The following is a 24,873-nucleotide window of genomic DNA, read 5'->3' on the forward strand; positions in this document are numbered from 1 at the left end:
TAAGATTTTTGCAGATTGTTGAGTCATGATTATTACTAAAAAGACTATACATATCAAGATATGGTGACTTTAAGGAATTGATAATTAAATTAACTTAATTATCTATCATGATTTCCAAACACTAAACATCCTGGTAGGTATGAAACAAAAGAGAATGTAGCTTTTTGGTGAATGTTTTTTCTTTGTTTTTTTTTTTTTCCTTCCTGCCCCTACCGGACTGATTTTTGGTGAATTTTAATGATAAAAAGGGCGCAAGAGTAAAAACCTGATATTCCACATCTATTGCATAACAAGCTAACCAGACTGGAGTTGGAGGATAAATTGTAAAACAAATCATTTAACTTATGATTTCTGTGATTTTTCTTTTGATTAGATTTTTGTCTTTCAAATAGGACCAAGGTGTAGTACACTGGCAAAAATAAAAAGAGGCTAACAAGAATAGTACCAGAGTCACAGATATTCAAAACAGAATGTCATGTCGGAAAATGTCATTGAGCAACTGTGTATCTGATCAAAGCAGCAGGAGAAAATTACTTATATATCATAATCATTTTAGTGGTATTTGTCAATTTCATCACAGTAACTTTGCAACATCATTCTACATTTGTGGAAAGTCGTAAAATTCATGTCAAAAAGGAAAGGGAGAATGGAAGAAGTCAGTTCATTCCAGTGAATTGCCAATCAAAAATGTGCCCAGGAGCACAAAATTGAGAAATCATACTTAAAACTAGAAGAAACTTGGTTTAAGTTATAAAGCAAATTAAAATAGAAGTGAAAGGAAGTAGAGCCAGTGGAGTTGAAAAAGCTTCTCAATGAAAACTCAGTAAATGACTCACATTTGTTTAGCTCAGCCACCACCACCAATTCCTTCCCTCTAATGCTCCACAATGGTAAAAATCCAATTTTATTTCAGACTTCAGAGGGTGAGAGCAATTACATTCTCTGTTATTTTAAACATTTTTTTTAATCCTTCAGATCCTATATAAAGCAGAAGAAGACTAGATCCAAGGGAAGAAACGAACAGTTTCCAGTATTGGACCATCTTTTATCTATAATTAAGTTACCCCCAAATAAAAATACTACTTACCTTTCACAATCTTGGGCAGCCCTCGTGGTGTTACCTCATATTAGGTAAGAAAATAAGCTACGTTTAATTTTGAAAGAGATAACATGCTGATTAAAATATGTTAGTCATTCCTTGCTGTTCTCTAAAACAAACCATTGAATGCCAGTTTGAACTTTTCCCTTTTTCTCCCCCTTGGACAGACCTCTTGAGAAAGAGAAGGTGATAGCACTCGTCACTAGCTTCATAGAGGCACTCTTCATGACTATTGATAAAGGGAGCTTTGGGAAAGGTCAGTTACAATCATCATTTCTTCTCTTCTTTTCTGGCACACTCAAAGTAATTGTAAACACATGAGCTATTAGAGAATGATACTTACATTGTGTTCTGGCATAATCCCCTGGATGATAAATCTGGAAGAAATGAGGATATGATGGGCATGTCTCACTTGTACCACATAATGTGGTGACTGGGTCACGGTGGCTTGAGCATAGGGAAGGGGACATATCAAAAGGATGCCATGGCTTAGAAGGCCATTTGTTTTTAAGCCCCATACCAGGTCCAATTTCTCATCTCCCACGTACATCTGACTCCTAGTATACACCTTATGCTCCAAGCAAATCCATTTGCTTACCCTGAGAAAGACACATTCTTTTACAACTGTATGGCTGCCTTTGCCCATGTGTTTCCTCTGCATGGAGAGCTTTCTAGGTCTTTGTCATTCAGTGAACTCTTGCTTGTCTTTCAAAACTCAGCTCAGGCACAACACCTCTAGGAAGGCCTTTATGACTCTTCAGGCAGAATTAGACTGCCCTGCCCAAAACACCATTTCCTATTAGATACTTATGTATCTCCCCCACTAGCCTGCAAACAGCAATTCAAAAGCAATTATTTAATATTTTGTTTTATTCTAATGCAGAATTTTTAAAAAATCACGTGTATATAGTAGTCATTCGTTCACTTAAATATTAATATTAATGTGCTACATTCTGTGTTAGATACTAAGCAGACGTGTTAGAGAATAAAGTGGACTCACTGCATGTCAAGTGCTCTGTAGCCATATGTGACTGGTGGCTACTGTACTGGATTGTGGCAACATATTAGGACAAGTATTTTTACCATTGTAGAAAATTCTATTGTACAGCACTGATCTAGAGCCTAGAGCAGGGACTGGTAAATCTTTTTGTAAAGGACCAGACAGTAAATGTTTTAATGGGCCACATTCAGTCTTTGTGGCATATATACACACGCACACACACACACACACACACACACACACACACATATATATTTTAAAACAACCCCTTCAAAATGTAAAAAACATTTTTAGCTTGCAGTCCATATAGAAACAGGCTGCCTACCAGATCTGACTTGCAGACCATATAGTTTGCTGACCTCTGGGCTAGAGACATAGTTTGCTGACCTCTGGGCCACAGACTAAATGAGTGTTTAATTAATATCATTAATTATATTGGATATCATGGCTTAGACCTGTAATCCTAGCACTTTGGGAGGCTGAGGTGGGAGGATCACCTGAGGCCAGGAGTTCAAGACCAGCCGGGGAAACACAGTGAGACCCCCCCTCCCCACTCTCTATTTTAAAAAATAAGGCTGGGTGTGGTGGCTCATGCCTGTAATCCCGGCACTTTGCAAGGCCGAAGTGAGTGGATCACCTGAGGTCAGGAGTTCGAGACCAGCCTGGCCAATGTGAGGAAACCCCATCTCTACTAAAAATACAAAAATTGGCTGGGCTTGGTAGCACACGCCTGTAATCCTAGCTACTTGGGAGGCTGAGGCAGGAGAATCACTTGAACCTGGGAAGTGGAAGTTGCAGTGAGCCAAGATCACACCACTGCACTCCAGCCTGAGCGATAGAGCAAGATTCTGTCTCAAAATAAATAAATAAATAAATAAATAAATAAATATCATTAATTGAATATATTATGGGTAGTAGCCATTGAATATGTGATTTCTTATAAACTTGAGAAATACAATCAGCAAGTTTTATACCAAGATAATTTCTTAGCTATTCCTGCACTCCTCAAAAGTCCTAGTTTTGATAACATCAGTGAGTGGGACCATTATACTTGGTACTCATTTTGGTTAATGGAACATACACATTTTTATTCTCTACTTCTGAGTATTTATTTATTTATTTATTTTGAGACTGTCTTGCTCTGTCACCCAGGCTGGAGGGCAGTGGCACGATCATGGCTTACTGTAGCCTTGACCTCCCAGGCTGAAGCAATCCTCCCATCTCAGCCTCCTGAGTAGCTGGGACTACAGGTGTGAACCACCATGCCCAGCTAATTTTTAATCTTTTATAGAGATGAGGTCTTAACTGTGAGGCCCAGGCTAGTCTTGAACTCCTGGCCTCAAGTGGTCCTCCCACCTCAGCACCACCAAAGTGCTGGGATTACAGATATGAGCCACGATGCCCAGCCAGTATTTTTCTTAAGAAAGGTAAAATATAGGACTTGGAAACTTCTCTTTTCTGTTTCTTTCTGTTATATTTGGATGTTTGACAGACAATTCTTTGGAAGGCACAAATTCACTTTAAGAACTTCCCATAAGTAGCAAGTGTTCGATAAATAAGGTGTTTGATAGTTATAATGTCAAAGAAATAAGTAATGTGGTTTCTTCTGTTTTTCTGCCTTAGGAAACTTATTTGTTCTTTGCCAAGCTGTAAATACTCTACTAAGTTTGGAAGAATCTTCTGAACTTCTTCATTTGGTTCCTGTGGAACGTGTGAAGAATTTAGTATTGTAAGTAAACATCTTCCAGTTGGTTTAGTAATGAATAAAATATAAAAGCCTCTATTGTTGTGAAATCTTGGACACAATGAAAATCCCTTTGATGTATTTTATACCTGAGTTGTATTCACATAGTGAAATTTAATATTGATTTAGATCCTCCAGTTAAAATAAGTACATTTGACACAGTCTTTAAATACAGATTCATCTTTGTAAAGGGTGTTTTATTGCGTGTGTAGATTAACGTTGTAAAGTTTGAAGGGTTTGTAATGCTGATCATTGCCAACTGTCACATGGCATGGTGTTGACCTTTTGTAACTTCTTTAGTGGTTCCAACATGCACATTCCAACTTGTTCGGCCTCAACTTGAGGTGATCAGCATTTCCGAAAACTTCCCTGTGGTCTTTTTACTACACACTGAAACGATCCAGTTTCTTTTTTTTGTTGGTTTGGTTTCTTTGTTTGCTTTTTAAGTATAGTTTAGCCAGCCTTTGATTTTGATAGTAGCACACAGCCATTTGCGGGGAGCGAACAATATGTCATTTCTAAAGGTCAAGCTTTGCTGCTTTTTCCTGAAGTCTACTCCGTTTTATTTCCAAGGGTTTTAAAGATTTATTCATTCACTTTGTTCAGTAGGTAATCATTTGCTTTTCTCACATGCCAAGCCCTGTTCCAGGCACTGTGAAACATGGTGAATAAAACAGACAAAATTCCCTGCTTTCTTGTAGCTAATGCTCTAGCCAGAAGAGGCACTAAACAGAATAAAAAGTAAACTATATAGCGTGTTAGGAGGTGCCAAGTGCTGTGAAGAAAAACAAAGCAGGGTCAGGGGATAGGGAGAGTCCAGAGGTGAGGGGAGCGGTAGCAGTTTTAAATCGAGATGAACTTACCGAGGACGAGACACTTGAGCAGAAGGCGGAAAGCAGTGAGGGACGTAAGCCATGAGGATACCTGTGGTCTGGGCTGCTCCCTGGGTTCCAGACCTGGAGGCGACATGAATGCCAACGCTCTGTGGGGTGGTGGGTGCCTCGCTCGAACAGCAAGGAGAGGTCATCTTGGCTGAGCAGAGCACGAGAGTGGGCGGTAGGAGAAGAGGACAGAGGTGGAGGCAGTAGACCTCCTTAGGTCACCGTAGGGCCTTGGCTTTTACTCTGAATGAAAGGGGAGGCCATGGGATGATTTTTGGCAGTGGAATGACTTTGACCTAAAAAGAATCACTCTGGCTGCTGTGTTGAGACTGTAGGGGAATACTATAATAATCTGGAATCTCTTTGCCTTTCCAAATCTGGGTGAAGTTGGCATTTCTCCATGGTTAATTGCGTTGGTTTAAATTAACTTCCTGTAGAGAGGATTAGTTCTTTGACATCACCACATTTACCATATTACATAGTCTCCCTTTTAAAATCATTCTGTTTAAACTTCTCATACTTTCACCCTTGGTATAAACAATTGAAGGTGGCTGTAGAAGTTGAAACAAAAGACATACATAGCACAGAATGGGGTCCATGTTCCTCCTGGGGAAGGCCAGCTTGCCTCCCAGCCAGGTGGCTCTAAGCCTTGGAGACACAGAGATGTCCAACAGGAGTGGCTCTGGTTTTGAGGGCAGGGGCATAAACTTGCAGAGTAGATGCTGGATTCTGTTCTCTTTGCTATGCTAGTAGACTGATGAGCACCTAGGTTTCACAGCCAAGACTGCCTGATTTTGAGTCTTGAATCTACCACTTACTAGCTCTGTAGCCTTGGGTGACTTAGTTAACCTCAACTTGATTATCTCTCAAAAAGGCGTAGTGAAAAAAAAAAGGAAGGAATAGAAATCTCACCTTGTAGAGATTAAGTTGTACAATGCAGCCGGGCGCGGTGGCTCAAGCCTGTAATCCCAGCACTTTGGGAGGCCGAGGCGGGCAGATCACGAGGTCAGGAGATCGAGACCATCCTGGCTAACACGGTGAAACCCCGTCTCTACTAAAAATACAAAAAATTAGCTGGGCGTGGTGGCGGGCGCCTGTAATCCCAGCTACTCAGGAGGCTGAGGCAGGAGAATGGCATGAACCCGAGAGGTGGAGCTTGCAGTGAGCCGAGATCGTGCCAGTGCACTCCAGCCTGGGGGACAGAGAAAGACTCCGTCTCAAAAAAAAAAAAAAAAAAGTTGTACAATGCATGTAATAATAGTAATAAACAATTGCATTGATTGTATCACAACAACTCCATGATGTGTGGGTACTGTTATCAGTATAGATGGAGGAACTAAAGTTTCAAAAGAAAGCCCTGGTCTGAACTCCTGATGAGTGTCCTTCCCTCTTGCCCTGCTGCTTCTAAGTATAGGACAGATCATGCTACTCCTTTGCTCATAACCCTCTAATACAGTGTTTCTCAACTGGGAGCAACCCTGGAGACTTTCCAGCTGTCACAGCAGGGGGAAAGAGCACTGTTACTGGCATCTAGTGGGTGGAGGCCAGGGATGTTGCTGAACCACCTGCAGTGGGCAGCACTGCCCTCCACCACAAAGAGTTCTCTGGCCCAAAATGTCAGTAGTGCTACTGTAGAGAAACCTTGCTCAAGAGATATCCCATCTCACTCCGTATAAAATCCAGTGTCCTCATCATGTTCCTCGGGGCTCTATATGAGCTAACCCCTGGCTAGTTCTGACATCTTCAGGCACTCTTTGTTAGTTCCAGCTGAGATGGTCTCCTCGATGTTCCTGCAGACAAGCACACCTCAGACTTGGCATTGCAGTTCCCTCTGCCTAGAATGCTTTTCTTTCAGATACCCTTTTAGCTGACTTTTTCACTTCCTTCGGTCTCCTTTTTTTAGGAGCACCCCTGTATCATATGGTGCTTCTCTTCACCTCCACACCGTCTCCCCACAACTCCCTGCATGTCAATCTCTTTGTCAAGCCTTTTTCCCCTGGTTTACTTTTCTCCATGACACTCATTACTGTCATAGTACTTATTTATTGGCTACTTTCCCTTACTAGAATATAAGTTCCAGGAAAAGGAACTTTGTTAACTGCTATATCTACAGTATCTAGAAAAGTCACAGTACATAGTAGGTACTCAGTGAATATTTGTTGCATAAGGATAGAACCAAGAGGTTAAGCAACTTGCCTGAGGTTACACCACTCATGAGTAATGGTGCCAGATTCAACCCTGGGCTGCCCTACCCCAGAGCTCATGTGTCAGACCACTCCTATCTACTATCCTCATTAGCTCGGTGCCTGGCACATGACAAACACTTAATAAATATTATATATACATATTTTTTTAACAAAAAACATATGTATCTATAAAACGTGGCTGTCAATTTACAATTATGTGGATTGAAGAGGCAACATTGGAGTCTAGCATTTTCTACTCCCACCTCTGCCTACAACCAGCTGTGTCCTTGCATACGTCACTCATTATTGCTGGGCCTCCGATTCTTCGTCTATGAAGTGAGCAGATATCCACATGAGACTTTTGCCTGTTACCTTTTACATTTTCTTCATCAGTGATCATTTTCTGTGGCTTATGCTATAGTGTAGATACTCTGGGTTATATGGTAGTTTGGGTCTAATGAACATCTCGTTGCAGAACCTTTCCCCTGGAGCCATCTGTATTGCTGTTGGCTGATCTCTATTATCAGAGATTAGCCTTGTGTGGCTGCAAAGGGCCACTTTCCCAGGAGGCTTTTATGGAGTTATTTCCCAAGTTACAAGCAAACATTTCAACTGGTGTATCCAAGGTAATTGTGTTTTGTGGTAGTGTGTCCTCAGTCTCTCTTCTCCTGTTTCTACATGGAGTGCAGTGGTTTTCAGAGCATCTTAGTTAGAAAGTGTTGCTGTGGGATGATTTCTGTTTAAAGCAATGATTCTTAAATGTTGGCCTGCAAACCGATTACAGTAGGATTAGTTAGGGAGATTAATAAAAATACAAATTCTGGGTCCCTACCCTCAAAGATTCCAATTCAGTAGGGCTAGGGTAGACCTGAAAAATCAACATAGTTTTTTTTTTTTTAAATCTTCCAGGTGGTTCTCCTGCTCATTTAGGTATGCGGAAATACCTGAATATTGTACATTACTTAGGAATAAAAATCACTAACTTTAATTGAATTGTCAACTTAATCAACTTCTTTGTACTTATTTACAGACATGGTTATAGTGTCATAGTTCAAAGAAACTACTAATTGTTCCATGTACTATTTTAACTAGGTGTTGGTTGGTGTTGAATATGAAATAAGGGCTAAAATAGGCACGTATTACTCTGGTTAAATGGTATTTTTTTTTTTAATTGTATAAAACTTAAATCTTGCTGACTGGGAATCAGTTTCTTTTTATGGTTAATCTTTGGAATTTGAAAGATGCCTTTTACTTTCTCCAGATTCGGCTTTTGACAATAAGGATCCTAAACCATTTTGATGTCCAGCTTCCGGAATCAATGGAGGTATTTTAACTGTTTGAGTGGATAGGTTTTAAAAAAATATAGTTTTACATATTATTGTAGTTTCCAAAATGATACCTTTGCAGAAAATTAACACACTATATAAATATCTATCATAAAAATTGATTTTTTTTTTGGTAACTCTTACTCCTGTCTACCAATAAAGTCACCACTGAAAATCCACCATTAATTGGTGAATATTCTTTAAAACTTTTTGAATACACACACACACATAATTTAAACAAATTGGGTTTTTCCATATGATTACCTCTATATCTACCTCATACCTCATTTGTTTTCTTTTTACGGGGTCTCACTCTGTCACCTAGGCTGGAATGCAGTGGCGTGATTTCGGCTCACTGCAATCTCCGCCTCCCCGGCTCAAGCAATCCTCCTGGATCAGCCTTCCGAGTAGCTGAGATTATAGGTGCCTGGCTAATTTTTGTATTGTTAGTAGAGATGGAGTTTTGCCATGTTGGCAAGGCTGGTCTCGAACTCCAGACCTTAAGTGATCTGCCCACGTCATCCTCCCAAAGTGCTGGGTTTACAGGTGTGAGCCACTGTACCCAGCCAATATCTATCTCATTCCTTTTGAAGTTTGAGTACTACTCCACAGTTGAAAATGTCTTATTTAGCCATTTTCTTGTTGATGGATGGTTAGGTAGGTTTTGCATTTTTTTAGGATTTCAAACAATACTGCAGTGAACATTCTTATATGGGTATGTTTATGTAGGGAAATAGTTCCATAATGCAGATTACCGGGAGTAGATTTGTGAAGCAAAAGCATATATACATTTTATTTTTATTTCAACAAATGTTGCCAATCAATTTGAGTGACTTGGGAATGATTTTCCTGTTGTTTAGTTGTCATTTATGCACCAGGCACTAAATTATCTACCAAGAAGTAAATGGTATGGGGAGAAAAGAATCATTTACCAAAAAAAAAAGTGTTGCTTATTTCATTAAAAATATTAACATATTCCAGTTTTTCTATTTTTAGATCTTTGGTCACATTTAATGTTCTTTTTGGAAAATCAAAATACTGACTGGTCTTCTCCATGGTTTTCTCTGGTTATTCAGGATGATGGGCTCTCAGAGCGGCAGTCTGTCTTTGCTATATTACGCCAGGCAGAACTTGTTCCAGCAACTGTGAATGATTATAGAGAGAAGCTTCTTCATTTGAGAAAACTAAGACATGATGTGGTACAGACTGCTGTCCCTGATGGGCCGTTACAGGAGGTAAAAATAATGTTCTTTTATTTTTCCTTTTTAATTCATGCTTTAAATCCTGTTTGGGGAAGCACACCAAGTAGTTACCAAAATAATAATAATAATAATAATAATAATAATAATTTTAAAATAGTAAGGGAAATCCCCAGTTCTCTTAGATGCTTTGAGTTAAATAGCTCTGCCAGCCTTGTAAGTAGTAGGAATAATTTAGTATTCTCTGTTTCAGGCGTGAGCCACTGTACCTGGCCATGTTAGTACCTTTTTAGAAATGAGTAAGCAGGGGCTCATTGAACCTGAGTGACGCAGGTAGGTAGGTAGGTAGGTAGGTAGTGGCAACAGGACTCAATGTCAGGTTTAAAGCCTGCTCTTCTTCACTAGATTTGTTTGCTGCTGCAGAACATCAGTCCTCTATTTTTATTTATTTATTTTTTTTGGAGATGGAGTCTCGCTCTGTCGCCCAGGCTGGAGTGCAGTGACGCGATCTCTGCTCACTGCAAGCTCTGCCTCCCGGGTTCACGCCATTCTCCTGCCTCAGCCTCCTGAGTTGCTGGAATTACAGGTGTATGCCACCACACCTGGCTAATTTTTTTGTATTTTTAGTAGAGATGGGGTTTCACCGTGTTTAGCCAGGATGGTCTTGATCTCCCGACCTCGTGATCCGCCCTCCTCGGCCTCCTAAAGTGCTGAGATTACAGGCATGAGCCACCGCGCCCGGCCCAGCCCTCTATGTTTTATATCAGGGTTTTCATTCCATGACCCTTGAAGATACATCACAGACTCCTTTGGGAGTAAGGCCAAAAGGAGGCATTCTCCCTTCAGTCAGAGCAGTTCTTCTCTTACCTGTTTTATAAATTAGGTATATAAATATACTTCTGTTTCATTTGGAAAAAGGACTGCTGCTAGAATATATATGAACACCCCATCCCTAAATAATAATAAAACTACCAGTCTGGATGGTGCCTCCCTAGCACATGGGGATTAGTAATAATGACCCTTATTCCAAAAGGTGACTGGGAAACTTTAGACCCTCTTACTGAACTTGCAAAGCCTCAGTCATTCACATCATGTTTCCTTGCGTTCTTTCGCATGTGTGCATTACTGACTACTGTTGAAGTTTTGTCTTAATCTGGTGACAGCAACATTTGTTAGAAGGGAATTTAATCATTAGTCAAATCTGTTCATTTAAATGAATGAATACCTGGAGTGAATTTGAATACTATGTTTGCTGTAGCGATTCTTCTATTTTAAATAGTGAGTAACATTTTGGGGAGAAGAGGAAAATTAGTATACATTGAATTTTGGATTGGTGCCTGCAACTTCTTTTCTTATCTCACAGGCTTCTTTCCAAACCTCAGGTTGTCCAACTTGGGATGTTTGCATTTCAGTACTTCTGTTCTGTATTGTATTTCATTACTCAATACTAAACTAGTCTTCTGTAATTGCAGGTGCCGCTTCGTTATTTGTTAGGCATGCTATATATTAATTTCAGTGCACTCTGGGATCCTGTTATTGAACTCATAAGGTAAACATGGGTTAAATGGGATGAAACTATTATACTTTAACTACTGTAGAATGATGGGGCCCAGATTGTACTCCTTCTGGGTGTGATTTAAATGAATGGGTGTATATGGTATTTACAGTACTTTAAATCCTTTGTGAGACAAGGTGAATTAAAAATAAATATGAATTATTCTCTCCGATGCCACATCTTCAGTAGTTCCAATGTTGTATGTGTGTCTCTTTGTGTGTTGAAATAACTTTGGAGGAGTTTCTGTTTTTGCTTTTTATGATACTTTTGTGTTATTAAAATTTGTTACAGCAAGGAAGTATAATAATTGCATAATTTTATTTCTGTATTTTGAGTCATTGAGCCATACTTTAAAAATAAAGACTTTTTTTTCAAAACCTTGCTGTCTAGCATCCAAAATCACTTTGCCCCAAAATGTCTTTAGTGGTCACATAGAAAATACATGTTATAGGCCAGGCACAGTGGCTCATGCCTGTAATCCCAGCACTTTGGGCGGCTGAGGCAGGTGGATCACCTGAGGTCGGGAGTTCGAGACTAGCCTGACCAACATGGAGAAACCCCGTTTCTACTAAAAATACAAAATTAGCCATTACATGGCACATGCCTGTAATGCTAACGACTCGGGAGGCTGAGGCAGGAGAATCACTTGAACCCGGGAGGTGGAGGTTGTGGTGAGCCAAGATTGCACCATTGCATTCCAGCCTGGGCAACAAGAGTGAAACTCTGTCTCCCAAAAAAAAAAAAAAAAAAAATACACGTTATGGCTCATATGTAGAAATCTGTCTTCAGACATTTGTCTTTAGATAATACACACTCACTTTTTTATCAGATTGGAAATATGTCATGTGAGGCCTTTAAAAACCCCAATGATTAGTTATTAGTTCTTATTTGACAGAATAAGAGAGTTAACATTTATAGACAGATCCCTTTACAATTTGAAACTAATTTGTGTACCTTTACTACCCTTGTCTACCTTTTACTACAATTTGTCTACCTTTTACTACCTTTCAAAGCCATCAAAACCAGTGTGCCAAAAGCAAGATTCTCCCAACATCAGCTTCATTATTTTGTTTATTACACTTTCAGAAGAGAGAATTTGACATACGTGTTACCAGTAGCACACTATCCACAGTGTTGGTTCTTTAATTACTGAATGCCATGAGGCATTCTCCCTAGTGGCTGGGCTGTCTTCCTGTTGGATACCTCTTTCTGTTTGGAAGGACGGAAACAACAACATACCTGTTGGTTTGTTTTCTGAGTAGAGTCAGTTCCCAACATATACAGTACATGTCATGTGTAAAGTTTATGCATATTCTTAGAAAATTAGTGACAGAATATTTGAGAGTATTGTTGCTAGGATATCAAACTACATAAGCACTTTATGTGATCCATCTAATGTCTCCTTTTAAGTTCTGAAAAGTATGTTTCATGTAGCTAGTGAATGTTTATTTTGTTTTTGTGTTAATAAGTATATTTAAATTTGGTGGAGGGAAACTCATTATTTTTAAGTTAGTTTTGAACAAACTGACTTTTCTCTCCAGAGGGCCCCTTCTTCTCTTAATGGATCTTATTCATGCCCCATGCCCCAGTTTCATTAGTGTGCCTTTAAAAATGATTTTCTCTTAAGGATCTACTTATATTTTTAAAAATACTCTTTAGTGCTTTATGACTATAAAAATAATTTGTGCTCAGTGCAAGCATTTTGAAAAATATAGAAAAGTGCAAAAGGTGTTTACGACCCCACATTGAGGGATAACCTAATTAACATTTTAGTTATATCCTTTCACTCTTTTTTTTTTCTATGAGCAATCTTAAAATGACCATACCACACTTTTTATTTTGTGATTTTTTTTTCCTTAGTTCTCATGCACATGAAATGGAAAATAAGCAATTTTGGAAAGTCTACTATGAGCATCTAGAAAAAGCAGCTACGCATGCTGGTATGTAAAGGGGTTGTGAGGAGGCTGCGAAGAAAAGTGGTTGTTTAACTGTTTTGTTTTTACTGCTTAATTACTCACGAAATTGGAAAACAGAGATGAAACATATATTATCGTGATAACTTTTGGGAGTGACATTGTTTCCTTACATTATAGAGAAAGAAATGCCCTCTCTTGAGAAAACACTTAAGATAAATGTTGATATTTGTCTGGTGGTTATGACAACTTTCTTTCTTGCAGAGAAGGAACTACAGAATGATATGACAGATGAGAAGTCCGTTGGAGATGAAAGTTGGGAGCAGACCCAGGAAGGAGATGTTGGAGCTCTTTATCATGAGCAGTTAGCATTGAAAACTGACTGTCGGGAAAGACTTGACCACACCAACTTCAGATGCCTGCTCTGGAGAGCTCTGACCAAATTCCCAGAAAGAGTAGAGCCACGGTCCAGGGAACTTTCCCCGCTTTTCTTGAGATTTATCAAGTAAGTTTCCTCTTCTAAGAATATGTCCCTGGTGGGGCATGAAGAAGAGAACGTGAGAAGTATTAACCTCCCGAAGTGGCTGAGTTCTTTGTTTTGTTTTTGTTTTTTGCCTTTTTTCTTTCTGCTTCCAATCATCCATTAGGCTGAGGTGTTTTTTTTTGTTTTTTTTTTTTGAGACAGAGTTTTGCTCTTGTTGCCCAGGGGTGCAGTGGCGCGATCTCGGCTCACTGCAACATTCGCCTCCCAGATTCAAGCGATTCTGCTGCCTCAGCCTCCCAGAGTAGCTGGGCACAGGCATGCGCCATCACGCCTGGCTAGTTTTGTATTTTTAGTAGAGACGGAGTTTCTCCATGTTGGCCAGGCTGGTCTTGAACTCCTGACCTCAGGTGATCCACCCACCTCGGCTTCCCAAAGTGCTGGGATTACAGGCGTGAGCCACCACGCCCAGCCTAGGCTGAGTTCTTTATACATCTGTCACATTTTCAAATCATTGGCACAGCTACAAAGCACTGGCTGTATCAGATAACAACTAAACTAGTTTAGTTCACCATTTGATTTTGATCTAAATCAAAATTTAACCAGCATGCCAGTGGTATTAATAAAAAATTCCGGGTTACAGTATAAGAAGGGCCACACTGAGTTTGATTCATGTAAAAAGGCCTTATTATTTCTTGACCTGTTATTCATTATTTTATTGCCTGCCTGGGGCTTGAAGGTATTTTCCAGTGACCCAGCGCCAACACTGCTTGGGGCCTCTTGATGTTTCTGCCTATGATGCTGAGGAAAAACAAGAGTTTTCTGGAGCATTGTTTTGTTTTAACTGGATATGCTATGTGAGAGTCTGATTGTATTAAAACTAAAGATGAGGGGTGTGGTGTGCAGAACATTACTAAGTAATACATAAAAAGCATGTTTTCCTATAGTAGTTTCCTGGGAAAATGCTGTAGGGTTAGGTCAAACAGGCCATAAACCACAACATGCCTGGCTTGTTCAAAGAACAGCAAGATCTGAGTGGTTCTAGCAGAATGATCCAGGGAGGACATGGTTGGAGATGAGGGCAGAAAGTCAGCAGGAGACGAAAGTGTGTAGGCCTTTAAGGGATAGGAAGGACTTTGGCTCTTACTTTCGGTGAAATAAGAAGCCATTTGGAGGTTTAAGCAGAAGGCTGACCTGACCTAAGTTTTCTGAAGGATTTTTATGGCTGCTGTGTTGAGAGTAGACTGTGGAATGACATTGGTGAGAGCAGAGAGACCAGTCATGAGGAGATTGCAAGTCCAGGCAAGAAGTGATGGCGACTCAACTAAAGTTATAACAGTGAAGATGGGTATTTTTTTAATGATTTCAATTCGATAAGATACATTTATGAAAGGTTGCAACTAGATCAGCCTGTGAGATTTGCCAGCAGATCAGATGTGGGATGGGTGTGTGTGGTGGGGAGTGGGACAGGAAGGAGGGAGGGAAGGAATAGGGGAGGGACAGAATCAAGGATGTTCCCTAAGGCTTTGGCCTGAGCAACTAGAAGAAAGTTCTCATTTACTGAGATAGGAGGAATGCAGGAGTTGCAGGTTTGTGGGGGAGAATAAAAGTTCATTTTTAGATGTTTTAAGTTTAGGACACTGAATAAATAACCAAGTAGAGTTGTCATGTAGAGAGGCATTTAATTTAGAAGTTCAAAGCTCAAGGGAAAGGTTTGATCTGGAGATAACAAATTGGAAATTATCAATATATGGGTGGTATTTTAAATGATCAGATAGGGAATAAAGTCATCTAGAGTGTGACTGTAGAGAGAAAAGACTTTCAGGGACTGATACCAATATTTAGAAGTTGGGAGATAAAGAAACAGAAAAGGAAGCCAGGAAAGAGTGACAGAAGAAGAAAGATCACTTGCTATCCTGGAAACCAAGTGAAGAGAATAAAGGCGGCAGTAATCAGTTGACTCAGATGTGTCTGAAAAGTCAGTCAGGTGAGGAATAAAGTGACCATTGGCTTTGGAGTGACCTTAGTCAGAGTGACCCACATGAAGGTGACCTTAATGAGTTGTTTTGATTAATCTGATAGGGATGACAGCCTAATTAAAATAAGCTTGCTGGGCGTGGTGGCTCATGCCTGTAATCCTAGCACTTTGGGAGGCTGAGGCGGGTGGATCATGAGGTCAGGAGATCGAGACCATCCTAGCTAACATGGTGAAACCCCGTCTCTACTAAAAACACAAAAAATTAACTGGGCGTGGTGGCGGGCGCCTGTAGTCCCAGCTACTCGGGAGGCTGAGGCAGGAGAATGGTGTGAACTCGGGAGGTGGAGGTTGCAGTGAGCTGAAATTGTGTCACTGCACTCAGCCTGGGTGACAGAGCGAGACTCCGTCTCAAAATAAATAAATAAATAAATAATAAATAAATAAAAGCTCAAGAAACTGGAAAAGAAAAATGAAAACAGCAAGTTTGGACAGTTTTTGTAGTAAAAGAGAAACAGACATAGGGATGTAGGTGGAGGGAAACACGGGGGCAGAGAGGAAGCTGTTGTTGTTGGGGTTAAGACTTAACAGTGTTGGCTGGGCACAGTGGCTCACACCTGTAATCCCAGCACTTTGAGAGGCCTAGGCGGGCAGATCACATGAGGTCAGGAGTTCGAAACCAGCCTGGTGAAATCCCGTCTCTACTAAAAATACAAAAATTAGCTGGGCATGGTGGTGCGTACCTGTAAGTCCCAGCTACTCAGGATGCTGAGGCAGGAGAATCACTTGAACCCGGAGGCAGAGGTTGCAGTGAGCCGAGATCATGCCACGGCACTCCAGCCTGGGCAACGGAGACAGAACAAGACTTTGTCTCTGCTCCCAAAAAAAGACTTAACAGTGTGTATGTATGTGATACCAGTGCAAATGATCCAGACGGGAGGGGAAAATTGGTAATGCAAGAAAGGATAAAATGGCTCGAACTGGCCAGGCATGGTGGTGCACGCCTGTAATCCCATCACTTTAGGAGGCCGAGGTGGGCAGATCACGAGATCAGGAGTTCAAGACCAGCCTGGCCAATATGGTGAAACCCTGTCTCTACCAAAAATACAAAAATTAGCTGGGCCTGGTGGCGTGCACCTGTAGTCCCAGCTACTCAGGAGGCTGAGGCAGAAGAATCGCTTGAACCCAGAAGGCAGAGGTTGCAGTGAGCTGAGACTGTGCCACTGCACTCCAGCCTGGGTGACAGAGCAAGATTCCATCTAAAAAAAAAAAAAGGCTAGAACTATGTCTTCAAATAGGTAAGAGGAGATGGATACAGTGCATAAATTCAAAGGTTTGCATGGATAATTCATTCTGGCAAGGCACAAGCAAAGATGTAGCAGGTCAGTAGATATAGTGGCAGAAGAGCAATGATTTTCTTTTTCAAATAATTCTTTGGGCATAAATTTATAGAATAAGAATGATGTTTAGCTTTTTTTTGCTTTGTTCTGAGGGTTATATAAAATAACGTTTATCAGTTTTTTTAATTGCGAGGGCTATACATATGCCAGCTGGCATTTGTGGTATTAGTAGCATATAAACTTCAGACCATGTTAATTTTCCAAGTTTTTCGCTGAAGAATTAGTTTACCCCATAGCTTAGGATAAGATCTTACTCTAACGGTACAAAATGCTGTGGGGTAGAGGTAGAAACAGGAGCCTGTAACAGGGAGTGGATCTCTGAGTTTAGAAAGATTTAGAGACTAAAGATACACAATTCTAAGAAATGTTTAAATTAATACTGGTTGGCATGGATTACCTATAAAAAATACATTTATAGATGATCCGAACTAATGGAAAACCCAAATGTCACCTTTAATTCTGACTTTGAAGTATACTATAGGCTTTTTATTTTTTGGCTAGCAATTTATATTTCTAAATATGTTTCAATTAATTTGGTATTAGAACTAATTTGTGAATCCCTTGTAAACATTCTCTGAGACGAACCAAACCAGGAACAAGAACGAATGACTAATAATGGCAACAGCATCCCAATAAAAGGTGACATTTAGTGAGTACTTACGGTGTGCTGGACACTCTTACAGATGCTTTGTGTGAATTGTTTTATTTAACAGATGAATGAGTGAACATGCTGTTCACGGAGATAAAGGTTACAGTGTGTAATATGTGGTTAATTGAATGTTGCAAGTATAATAGGCGTGTTATTAAGTGGATGATGGTGCAGTTTGTAACTTAACAGAAACTTTACTTGTTTCGTTCATCCATTTTTTGATTTATTAAGTGCTAGATTCTGCTAGATGAAAATACCAAGTACCATAGTGTCCCACCCCTCAGATTGTAGTTTAGTGTTATTGATCTGGAGGTTAACTTGGGCTAAGCTAGAGTTTCTTTTAGTAGGGTTGGTAGGGTGCTATCCTCAAACATGTTATTTTATCAGTGTGTTTTTGAGTGAGGACTTGAAAGGCCATCCAGTCAGTTTCCTAGCATCTTTAGCCCAGTGCCCTGCATTCAATAGACAATAAAAGGTTAATTGTTTGGATGAGTGAATGAAAGTGACATAAACTAATGCATTAAATGACAGACTTCAAGATAATATTCATTAATTCCAACATTGGACTAAAAATAAAGGATGAAATTTAATAAGAACAAAGTGAATACTGTATTAAGCTTAGCTGCACAAGCTTAGTTTAGAGGAGGTAAAACAGAAAGACTCATTGATTTGCATTACATGGACATTCAATTTCAATCTTTGTCATGTTGTGGCTGCTCAAAAAGGTTCTGGAGATGGTAGTTCCATCTGTCTTATCAATCCATACCTGAAGGACTAAATTTTGTGGTGGTACTATACTTTCAAGAGAACTTTGGCAAAGTAGAATGTATCTGATGGAAAGTGACCAGCACAGTCCTAATGCTATACTTTAATCATTTAATATCATCCATCCCTAACCCCTCATCCCCCAGTGGTGGTTCCAGAGATAGGGAGGCTGATTTCCACTTAGTCCAAAGTAGACATTTCAAATATTTTCAACAGTATAAAAGTGGAATGGGCTATCTTCTACAGTTAGTGATTCGCTTGTCAAATAGCATACTAAAGAAGGACCAAATTAGAAAAGAGTAATATTGTGGAAGCTTGACTAAGGTGCCACTGATGTCTCTTCAGTGTGTGATTCTGTGAACTGTGGACATCTCATGAACAGAATCAGCACCTTTCAGATTGGTGTGCATTCTTCATCAGTCTCCTGTGACTTTCTTTCCACGGTAGCAATGAGTATTACCCAGCAGATCTGCAAGTTGCTCCAACCCAGGATCTGCGGAGAAAAGGCAAAGGGATGGTGGCAGAGGAAATTGAAGAGGAACCTGCCACAGGAGATGATGAAGAGTTGGAAGAAGAGGCAGTGCCCCAAGATGAATCCTCACAGAAGAAAAAGACAAGGAGAGCTGCAGCAAAGTAAGTTCACCATTGCTGAAAGATCACAGATCCACAGTTCTGGGAGGAACAGGAAGAGGTCTCTTACGGCTTTATACAAAATCAACTACTCAGATAATTATTTACGTAAGCGCTACATCTTCCTGGGATTTTCTTTAACAGCCTAAAACTGAGTCTTCCAAGTTTTTTGGTTGGTTACTTATTAGGTTTTTCTTGGTTAGCCACATAATGTTAGATTGGGGGACTTTTGAGAGTCGTCTAATTGTAGCTCCTTTTTATAGATGAGAACTTTGGGATCTGGAGTGTTTAGATATTCTTTTGACCTTTGTCGTGCACTTTCCCAGTGTGAGGGTGTTGTGTTTGCATGCTAGGGAAATATATAATGGAACATCCTTTTTCTTAAAAATAAGCATGTTAGCACTTTTTTTTTCCTTCCACCCACCTTCCCCACTATCCTGTTAGCACTTTTCTCTGCCTTTTAACTTGTCTTCTACTGGTTACTTTTTCCTCGTGCTGTTGTTATACTCTCTTTCTTATTCTCTTAGTTGTTCATTTACCTAAATTGTTAGAAACCTAAAAGAAGAAGTGATCATGCTTTTAGAAGTTACTTCAGCTTACTTGATGATTGTCTGTTTTTTTTTTTTTTTTTTTTTTTTTGAGACAGAGTCTCGCTCTGTCGCCCGGGCTGGAGTGCAGTGGCGCAATCTCGGCTCACTGCAAGCTCCGCCTCCCGGGTTCACGCCATTCTCCTGCCTCAGCCTCCGAGTAGCTGGGACTACAGGCGCCCGCCACCGCGCCCGGCTAATTTTTTGTATTTTTTAGTAGAGACGGGGTTTCACCGTGGTCTCGATCTCCTGACCTCGTGATCCGCCCGCCTCGGCCTCCCAAAGTGCTGGGATTACAAGCGTGAGCCACCGCGCCCGGCGATGATTGTCTGAATTGAGTGTCTCAGGTCCACTGGATTGGTTCAAATGTTATTTTAACACTTTAGATCTCAATGTGATATGCCCATTTGTTGCGTATTTCCCCTGAGCCATTTATTAGTTCATCCATTCAACAACTGTATTGAGTACCCTTTGCTAAGTGCTGGTGTACAGAGATGAATTGTACAGAGCCACTGCAATGCAGGAGTCATAGTCAATCCTGCCTGGGTGAAATATTTTTATAGGAGAAATATTTTTAAAGAAGTTATTGGAGCGCAGTAAGGAATTCCAGGCCTGGTGCTCACACCTGTAATCCCAGCACTTTGGGAGGCTGAGGTGGGCGGATCACTTGAGGTTAGGAGTTTGAGACCAGCCTGGCCAATATGGTAAAACCCTGTCTCTACTGAAAATATAAAAATTAGCCAGGCATGGTGGTGCACACCTGTAATCCCAGCTACTTGGGAGGCTGAGGTAATAGAATCACTTGAACCCAGGAGGCAAAGGTTGCCATGAGCCAAGGTTGTGCCACTGCACTCCAGCCTGGGCCACAGATTGAGACTCCATCTTGAAAAAAAAAAAAAAGACCCAGGGAAGGCCCTCTGGTGCTGAAAGATGAAAGTTTGCCAGACAGCTAGAACCAAGAAAGTCTTCTCCACTAACAGAAATAGCGTATGAAGCACAGGGGCAGGAAAGATTATGGCCAGCCTTCATGTCACTATACAATACTCTCCCCTTGTCCATGGTTTCACTTCCCACAATTTCAGTTACCCACGGTCAACCACAGTCTGAAAATATTCAGATATATTTCTTCTTCCTTCTTGGTGAGCAACAGCCATTGGTTGCCTTAACCTGGACCTCTGTTGCCTGACATCTGTATTTACATTATGTGAAAGTGAGGGAGAATATATTCTACTAGTTTCCTGTCTGCCACATAGAACCTAGACAAGGAATAATTCCAAAAATCATCTGAGTTCAATTTTGGAATATTTTACCAGTTTGATTACTTTCTAATTTTTGTTCAATTTAAACCATTCTGAGCACACACTGAATGATTTTTTGGTGTGGAGAACCTGAATTTTAGGGACAGGCCTGCCCAAACTATGGGATTGCTGGAGAATAATTTCCTAAATGTAAATAACCAAGTCTTGTTTATATAATAGTGAAACTATAGGCAGGGTGTTTGAAGTTCTAGTCAGAATAAAATTGTAGATGTCAGTTTGAGAAAATGATCTCAATTCTTTAATTCTGTAACACTCTCTGTTTTGTTTTTGTTTAGGCAATTAATTGCTCATTTGCAAGTTTTCTCTAAATTTTCAAATCCACGGGCCTTATATCTGGAATCCAAACTATATGAGTTATATCTTCAGGTTAGTAAAATAAACTCTTGCCACTGTAATTCTTTGTGAACTTTTCTCTATCATTTTCTTTGTCAGAGTAGCTTAGATTTTCAATAATTGCTGAATAGGGCCCATGTCTACATTTTAAGTATTAAAGGTTCTTTTTTTTTTTAATTAATAGACATATTTTCTGTTATCTTGAGAAACAATTTTAGCACTGACTTAGCTGATTTTGAAGGCATTTTGGGTGACTAAACATTGATTGGCTGTGTTAACAGTGAGAATAGCAAAGCATGAATTATATCATGGAAATTAGCTTTTAGAAGGGAGTAGGGTTTATACAAAAAAACAAGTGACTACTTTTCCCTTCTAGTTTAGTCAGACTTCATAGAGGACTGGGATTTCAGGATCTATTGTAGTCCATTGCAGTCATAATTATGTGGCCCTGAATTTCAGATAAGCTTGCAGAAAAAAATTAATGTCAGAAATGAATTAAGCATTGGATGTCATTCTAAGCCATCTGGGGAAACAAAATTTTCATTTTTCATTTGGATGTTTTTCCTGGCATCTTATTGACCATCATTACCTTCATAGAATAAGAGATTTTCCTTAGTACATGACCAGCCTAGTTGGCTTAAATCCAGATTCACATAGAGAATCGGCCTCACCAGGCCGGACACAGTAGCTCACGCCTATAATCCCAGCACTTCGGGAGGCCGAGGTGGGCAGATCACCTGAGCTCAGGAGTTTGAGGCCAGCCTGGGCAACATAGTGAAACCGCGTCTCTACCAAAAACCAAAAAAATTAGCCAGGTGTGGTGGTGGGTGTCTGTGGTTCCAGCTTCTCGGGAGGCTGAAGCATGACAATCGTTTGAACCCAGGAGGTAGAGGTTGCAGTGAGTCGAGATCGCATCACTGCAATCCAGCCTGGGCAACAGAGCAAGACTCTGTTTGAAAAAAAAAAAAAAAAAAGAGAAAGAGAGAGAGGATTGGCCTCACCCAAAAGCTGGTAGACCCCAGGATATGAATGTGGGATGCAGGTGTCAGAGAGTTTTGTTTCCATTTTTTACTTTGTACATATTCTGTTCATCTTTTTTTACTTCCAGGAAAATGTGAAGCTGTTGTTAGCAATCAGGTTTAGGTCTTGTGTAAAAATTTAGAATTTAGCAAATCTCATTTAGCAAATAACCACAAGTAAATTGCTATCCTATGGTATATGTATATATGACTTCATTAATTCTGTAAAATACTGTTCTTAGTTGTTGCTACACCAAGATCAAATGGTGCAAAAAATAACCTTGGATTGCATAATGACATATAAACATCCTCATATCCTCCCTTACAGGTAAGTTACTGGAAGCTTAAAGAACTGTTATTTCTTTGGCTGATTTTTATATTTCTGCATAAGTGCCTCTCCTAGAATAATTTCTTAAAGGCCTAGGAAGTTTCCCTTTTTTCTGAGGTCATCATATTTCCAAGCAAGAAATGAAAACGAGTAGTATATTTGCTGGATTGTTCTCCATAGATACAAAAATAGAGAATGTTAATTTTTAAAATGTGTTGTAAATATTATGTCATGTTCCTCTTCTTATTAATACAATGCCATAAAATCTTGGTGGTTACTTAGAGAATCAAAGTCACTCTAAGAACTGAAGAAAGCTTTTTGTATCATGCTTTTTTAAACAGCTGAATTATGGACAGAATCTAATCTTTTCTAATCTGTTATACCCTTTGAAATGTGAAAATCTGTCCTTTTGGGAGTTTTTTTGAGGATTTTCCTTTATGGATATCAACCTTAATATGTACTACATACCTTATTTTAGTTATTACTCTGTGTACATATTTCACTCTTTCATTATTCAAAAGCACTGTTGATAAAGTGGTGATTTGTGCTGTTCTCTGTTTTTAAAGGGAAAACTTACAAAGGTTGCTTGAAGACAGAAGCTTTAAGGAAGAGATAGTGCATTTTAGCATTTCAGAAGATAATGCTGTAGTGAAAACAGCCCACCGAGCAGATCTGTTTCCTATTCTGATGAGGTATTTATGCTGTTTAAACACTGATTTTTAAAAAGTTATTAACAAACACAATTGTGAGTACAGTATTATGGTTCTTTCAACAATTGTAATAGAATATTTCATTTTCTATTTTCTTTTGATTGCATTTTCTTTGGAGATGGGGTCTTGCTGTGTCATCCAGGCTGGAGTACAGTGGCATGATCACAGCTCATTGCAGCCTAGACCTCCCAGGCTCAAGTGATGCTCCCACCTTGGTCTCCCAATGTGCTAAGATTACAAGTGTGAGTCATCACAGCCAGCTGCTTTTTTTTTTGAATTGTACCTTTGGGAGAAGTCAAATTGTTATAGAGACTAAATTTTGTTCCTAACACAAAGAAAGATCTTTATTTATTTATTTTTTTAGAGCAAGTCTTGCTCTGTCACCCAGGCTGGAGTGCAGTGATGTGATCTCAGCTCACTGCAACCTCCGCCCTCCCAGGTTCAAGCTATTCTTGTGCCTCAGCCTCCTGAGTATCCTGGGATCATAAGCGTGCGCCACCATGCCTGGCTAATTTTTGTATTTTTAGTAGAGAAAGAGTTTCACCATGTTGGCCAGGCTGGTCTCGAACTCCTGACCTCAGGTGATCCACCCGCCTCTGCCTCCCAAAGTGCTGGGATTACAGGTGTGAGCCACATCACCTGGCCCCTAATATAAAGAAAGATCTTACCATAGTATTATTGTAGTAATAATATAATTAAATTTAATATTTTCCTAAATTTTACTGTTGAGATACAGTAGAAATATTTCACTCTGTTGTCCAAATATCGTGTGATATTTAATGATGTTATTATCCCTTTAATTATAAATGGTAAAGCAAAAAGATGATCCATAAATAATAAAAAGTTTATATATGCTGGGTATAAAGAAAAATGAAGCTTAAATCTTTCATCTCACCAGCTCTGGAATGATGAGAATTGGAAAGATCATGGGATTGGGATTTAACAGAGGTTTGCTTTTGGTCCAGCCGTGTACTGTGTAGTTCTATCAGACAGAGAAAGTCTTTTAGATCCACTGGGCTTCTGTTTCCTTAATAGGAGCTGGTTCAGATATGCTCTGGGGACTCTGCTAGCACTTATCTAATGGCTCTGTGTAGTTCCATTTGTAGCCAGCATTAGGATTCCATTTATAGCAAGCTTTGAGAACTTTACTATAATAGACATAAAAATATTTGAGGGAGTGAATGAGTGAATATACAAAATTACAGTTATTGGTGGATTATAGAAACAATAAAAATAGAAAGCGGAAATCATGTTATATCCAAACACTCAAAAATAACTACTATCAACTTTATAATCTCAAAAACAATAATAAATAGGAAACATCCGCAATACTGGTATATTTTTAATTTCTAAGAGTAAAAAGCAGATGGTTGTATGAAGTCCAGAGTAGTTGAATACAAGCTACCAAAAAACATCTAAATAATACACCCACACAAGTTTTTGAAAGAAAATTGAGATTATATTTTATAAAATGTTTTATAACCTTTTTTCATTTAATATTTTACAAGAATTTTCTTAGATCATGAAATGTTTCAAAATGTGATTCTTCATTTACTTGTGTTGAGCATTTTGCCTGTCTAGTTTTTGTTGTTGTTTATTTTGGTTTTTTTGCAAAATAGAAAATCTTACATTGAATACCTATAAATCTTATTTGATTGATGGATTAGAATAGATACTTGATAGGAAAATTGATGAAGATTTTAAAACTTTTTGGTGTATATTACCAAATTGTTGTTCAGAACTACTTCTTTCCAGCCACAAGTTTGAACCACTTT

General features: G+C 39.4%; 1 protein-coding gene across 1 annotated transcript in view; it reads left to right on the plus strand.

Moving 5' to 3' along the window:
* The window catches only part of UTP20 (UTP20 small subunit processome component), a 108,526-nt gene that overhangs the window by 18,860 nt on the left and 64,793 nt on the right, over nt 1-24,873 (plus strand). The window contains exons 13-25 of the mRNA XM_055235917.2: nt 976-1,131; nt 1,267-1,355; nt 3,723-3,828; nt 7,386-7,536; nt 8,172-8,234; nt 9,312-9,470; nt 10,907-10,983; nt 12,850-12,929; nt 13,167-13,407; nt 18,620-18,805; nt 20,984-21,074; nt 22,303-22,388; nt 22,955-23,080. Of these exons, the coding sequence (XP_055091892.1) occupies nt 976-1,131; nt 1,267-1,355; nt 3,723-3,828; nt 7,386-7,536; nt 8,172-8,234; nt 9,312-9,470; nt 10,907-10,983; nt 12,850-12,929; nt 13,167-13,407; nt 18,620-18,805; nt 20,984-21,074; nt 22,303-22,388; nt 22,955-23,080 (1,611 nt within the window). The remainder of the gene's footprint in view (nt 1-975; nt 1,132-1,266; nt 1,356-3,722; nt 3,829-7,385; nt 7,537-8,171; nt 8,235-9,311; nt 9,471-10,906; nt 10,984-12,849; nt 12,930-13,166; nt 13,408-18,619; nt 18,806-20,983; nt 21,075-22,302; nt 22,389-22,954; nt 23,081-24,873) is intronic.

This window comes from Symphalangus syndactylus, chromosome 13, assembly GCF_028878055.3.
Source record: "Symphalangus syndactylus isolate Jambi chromosome 13, NHGRI_mSymSyn1-v2.1_pri, whole genome shotgun sequence".
In the NCBI taxonomy this organism is placed as follows: Eukaryota; Metazoa; Chordata; class Mammalia; order Primates; family Hylobatidae; genus Symphalangus; species Symphalangus syndactylus.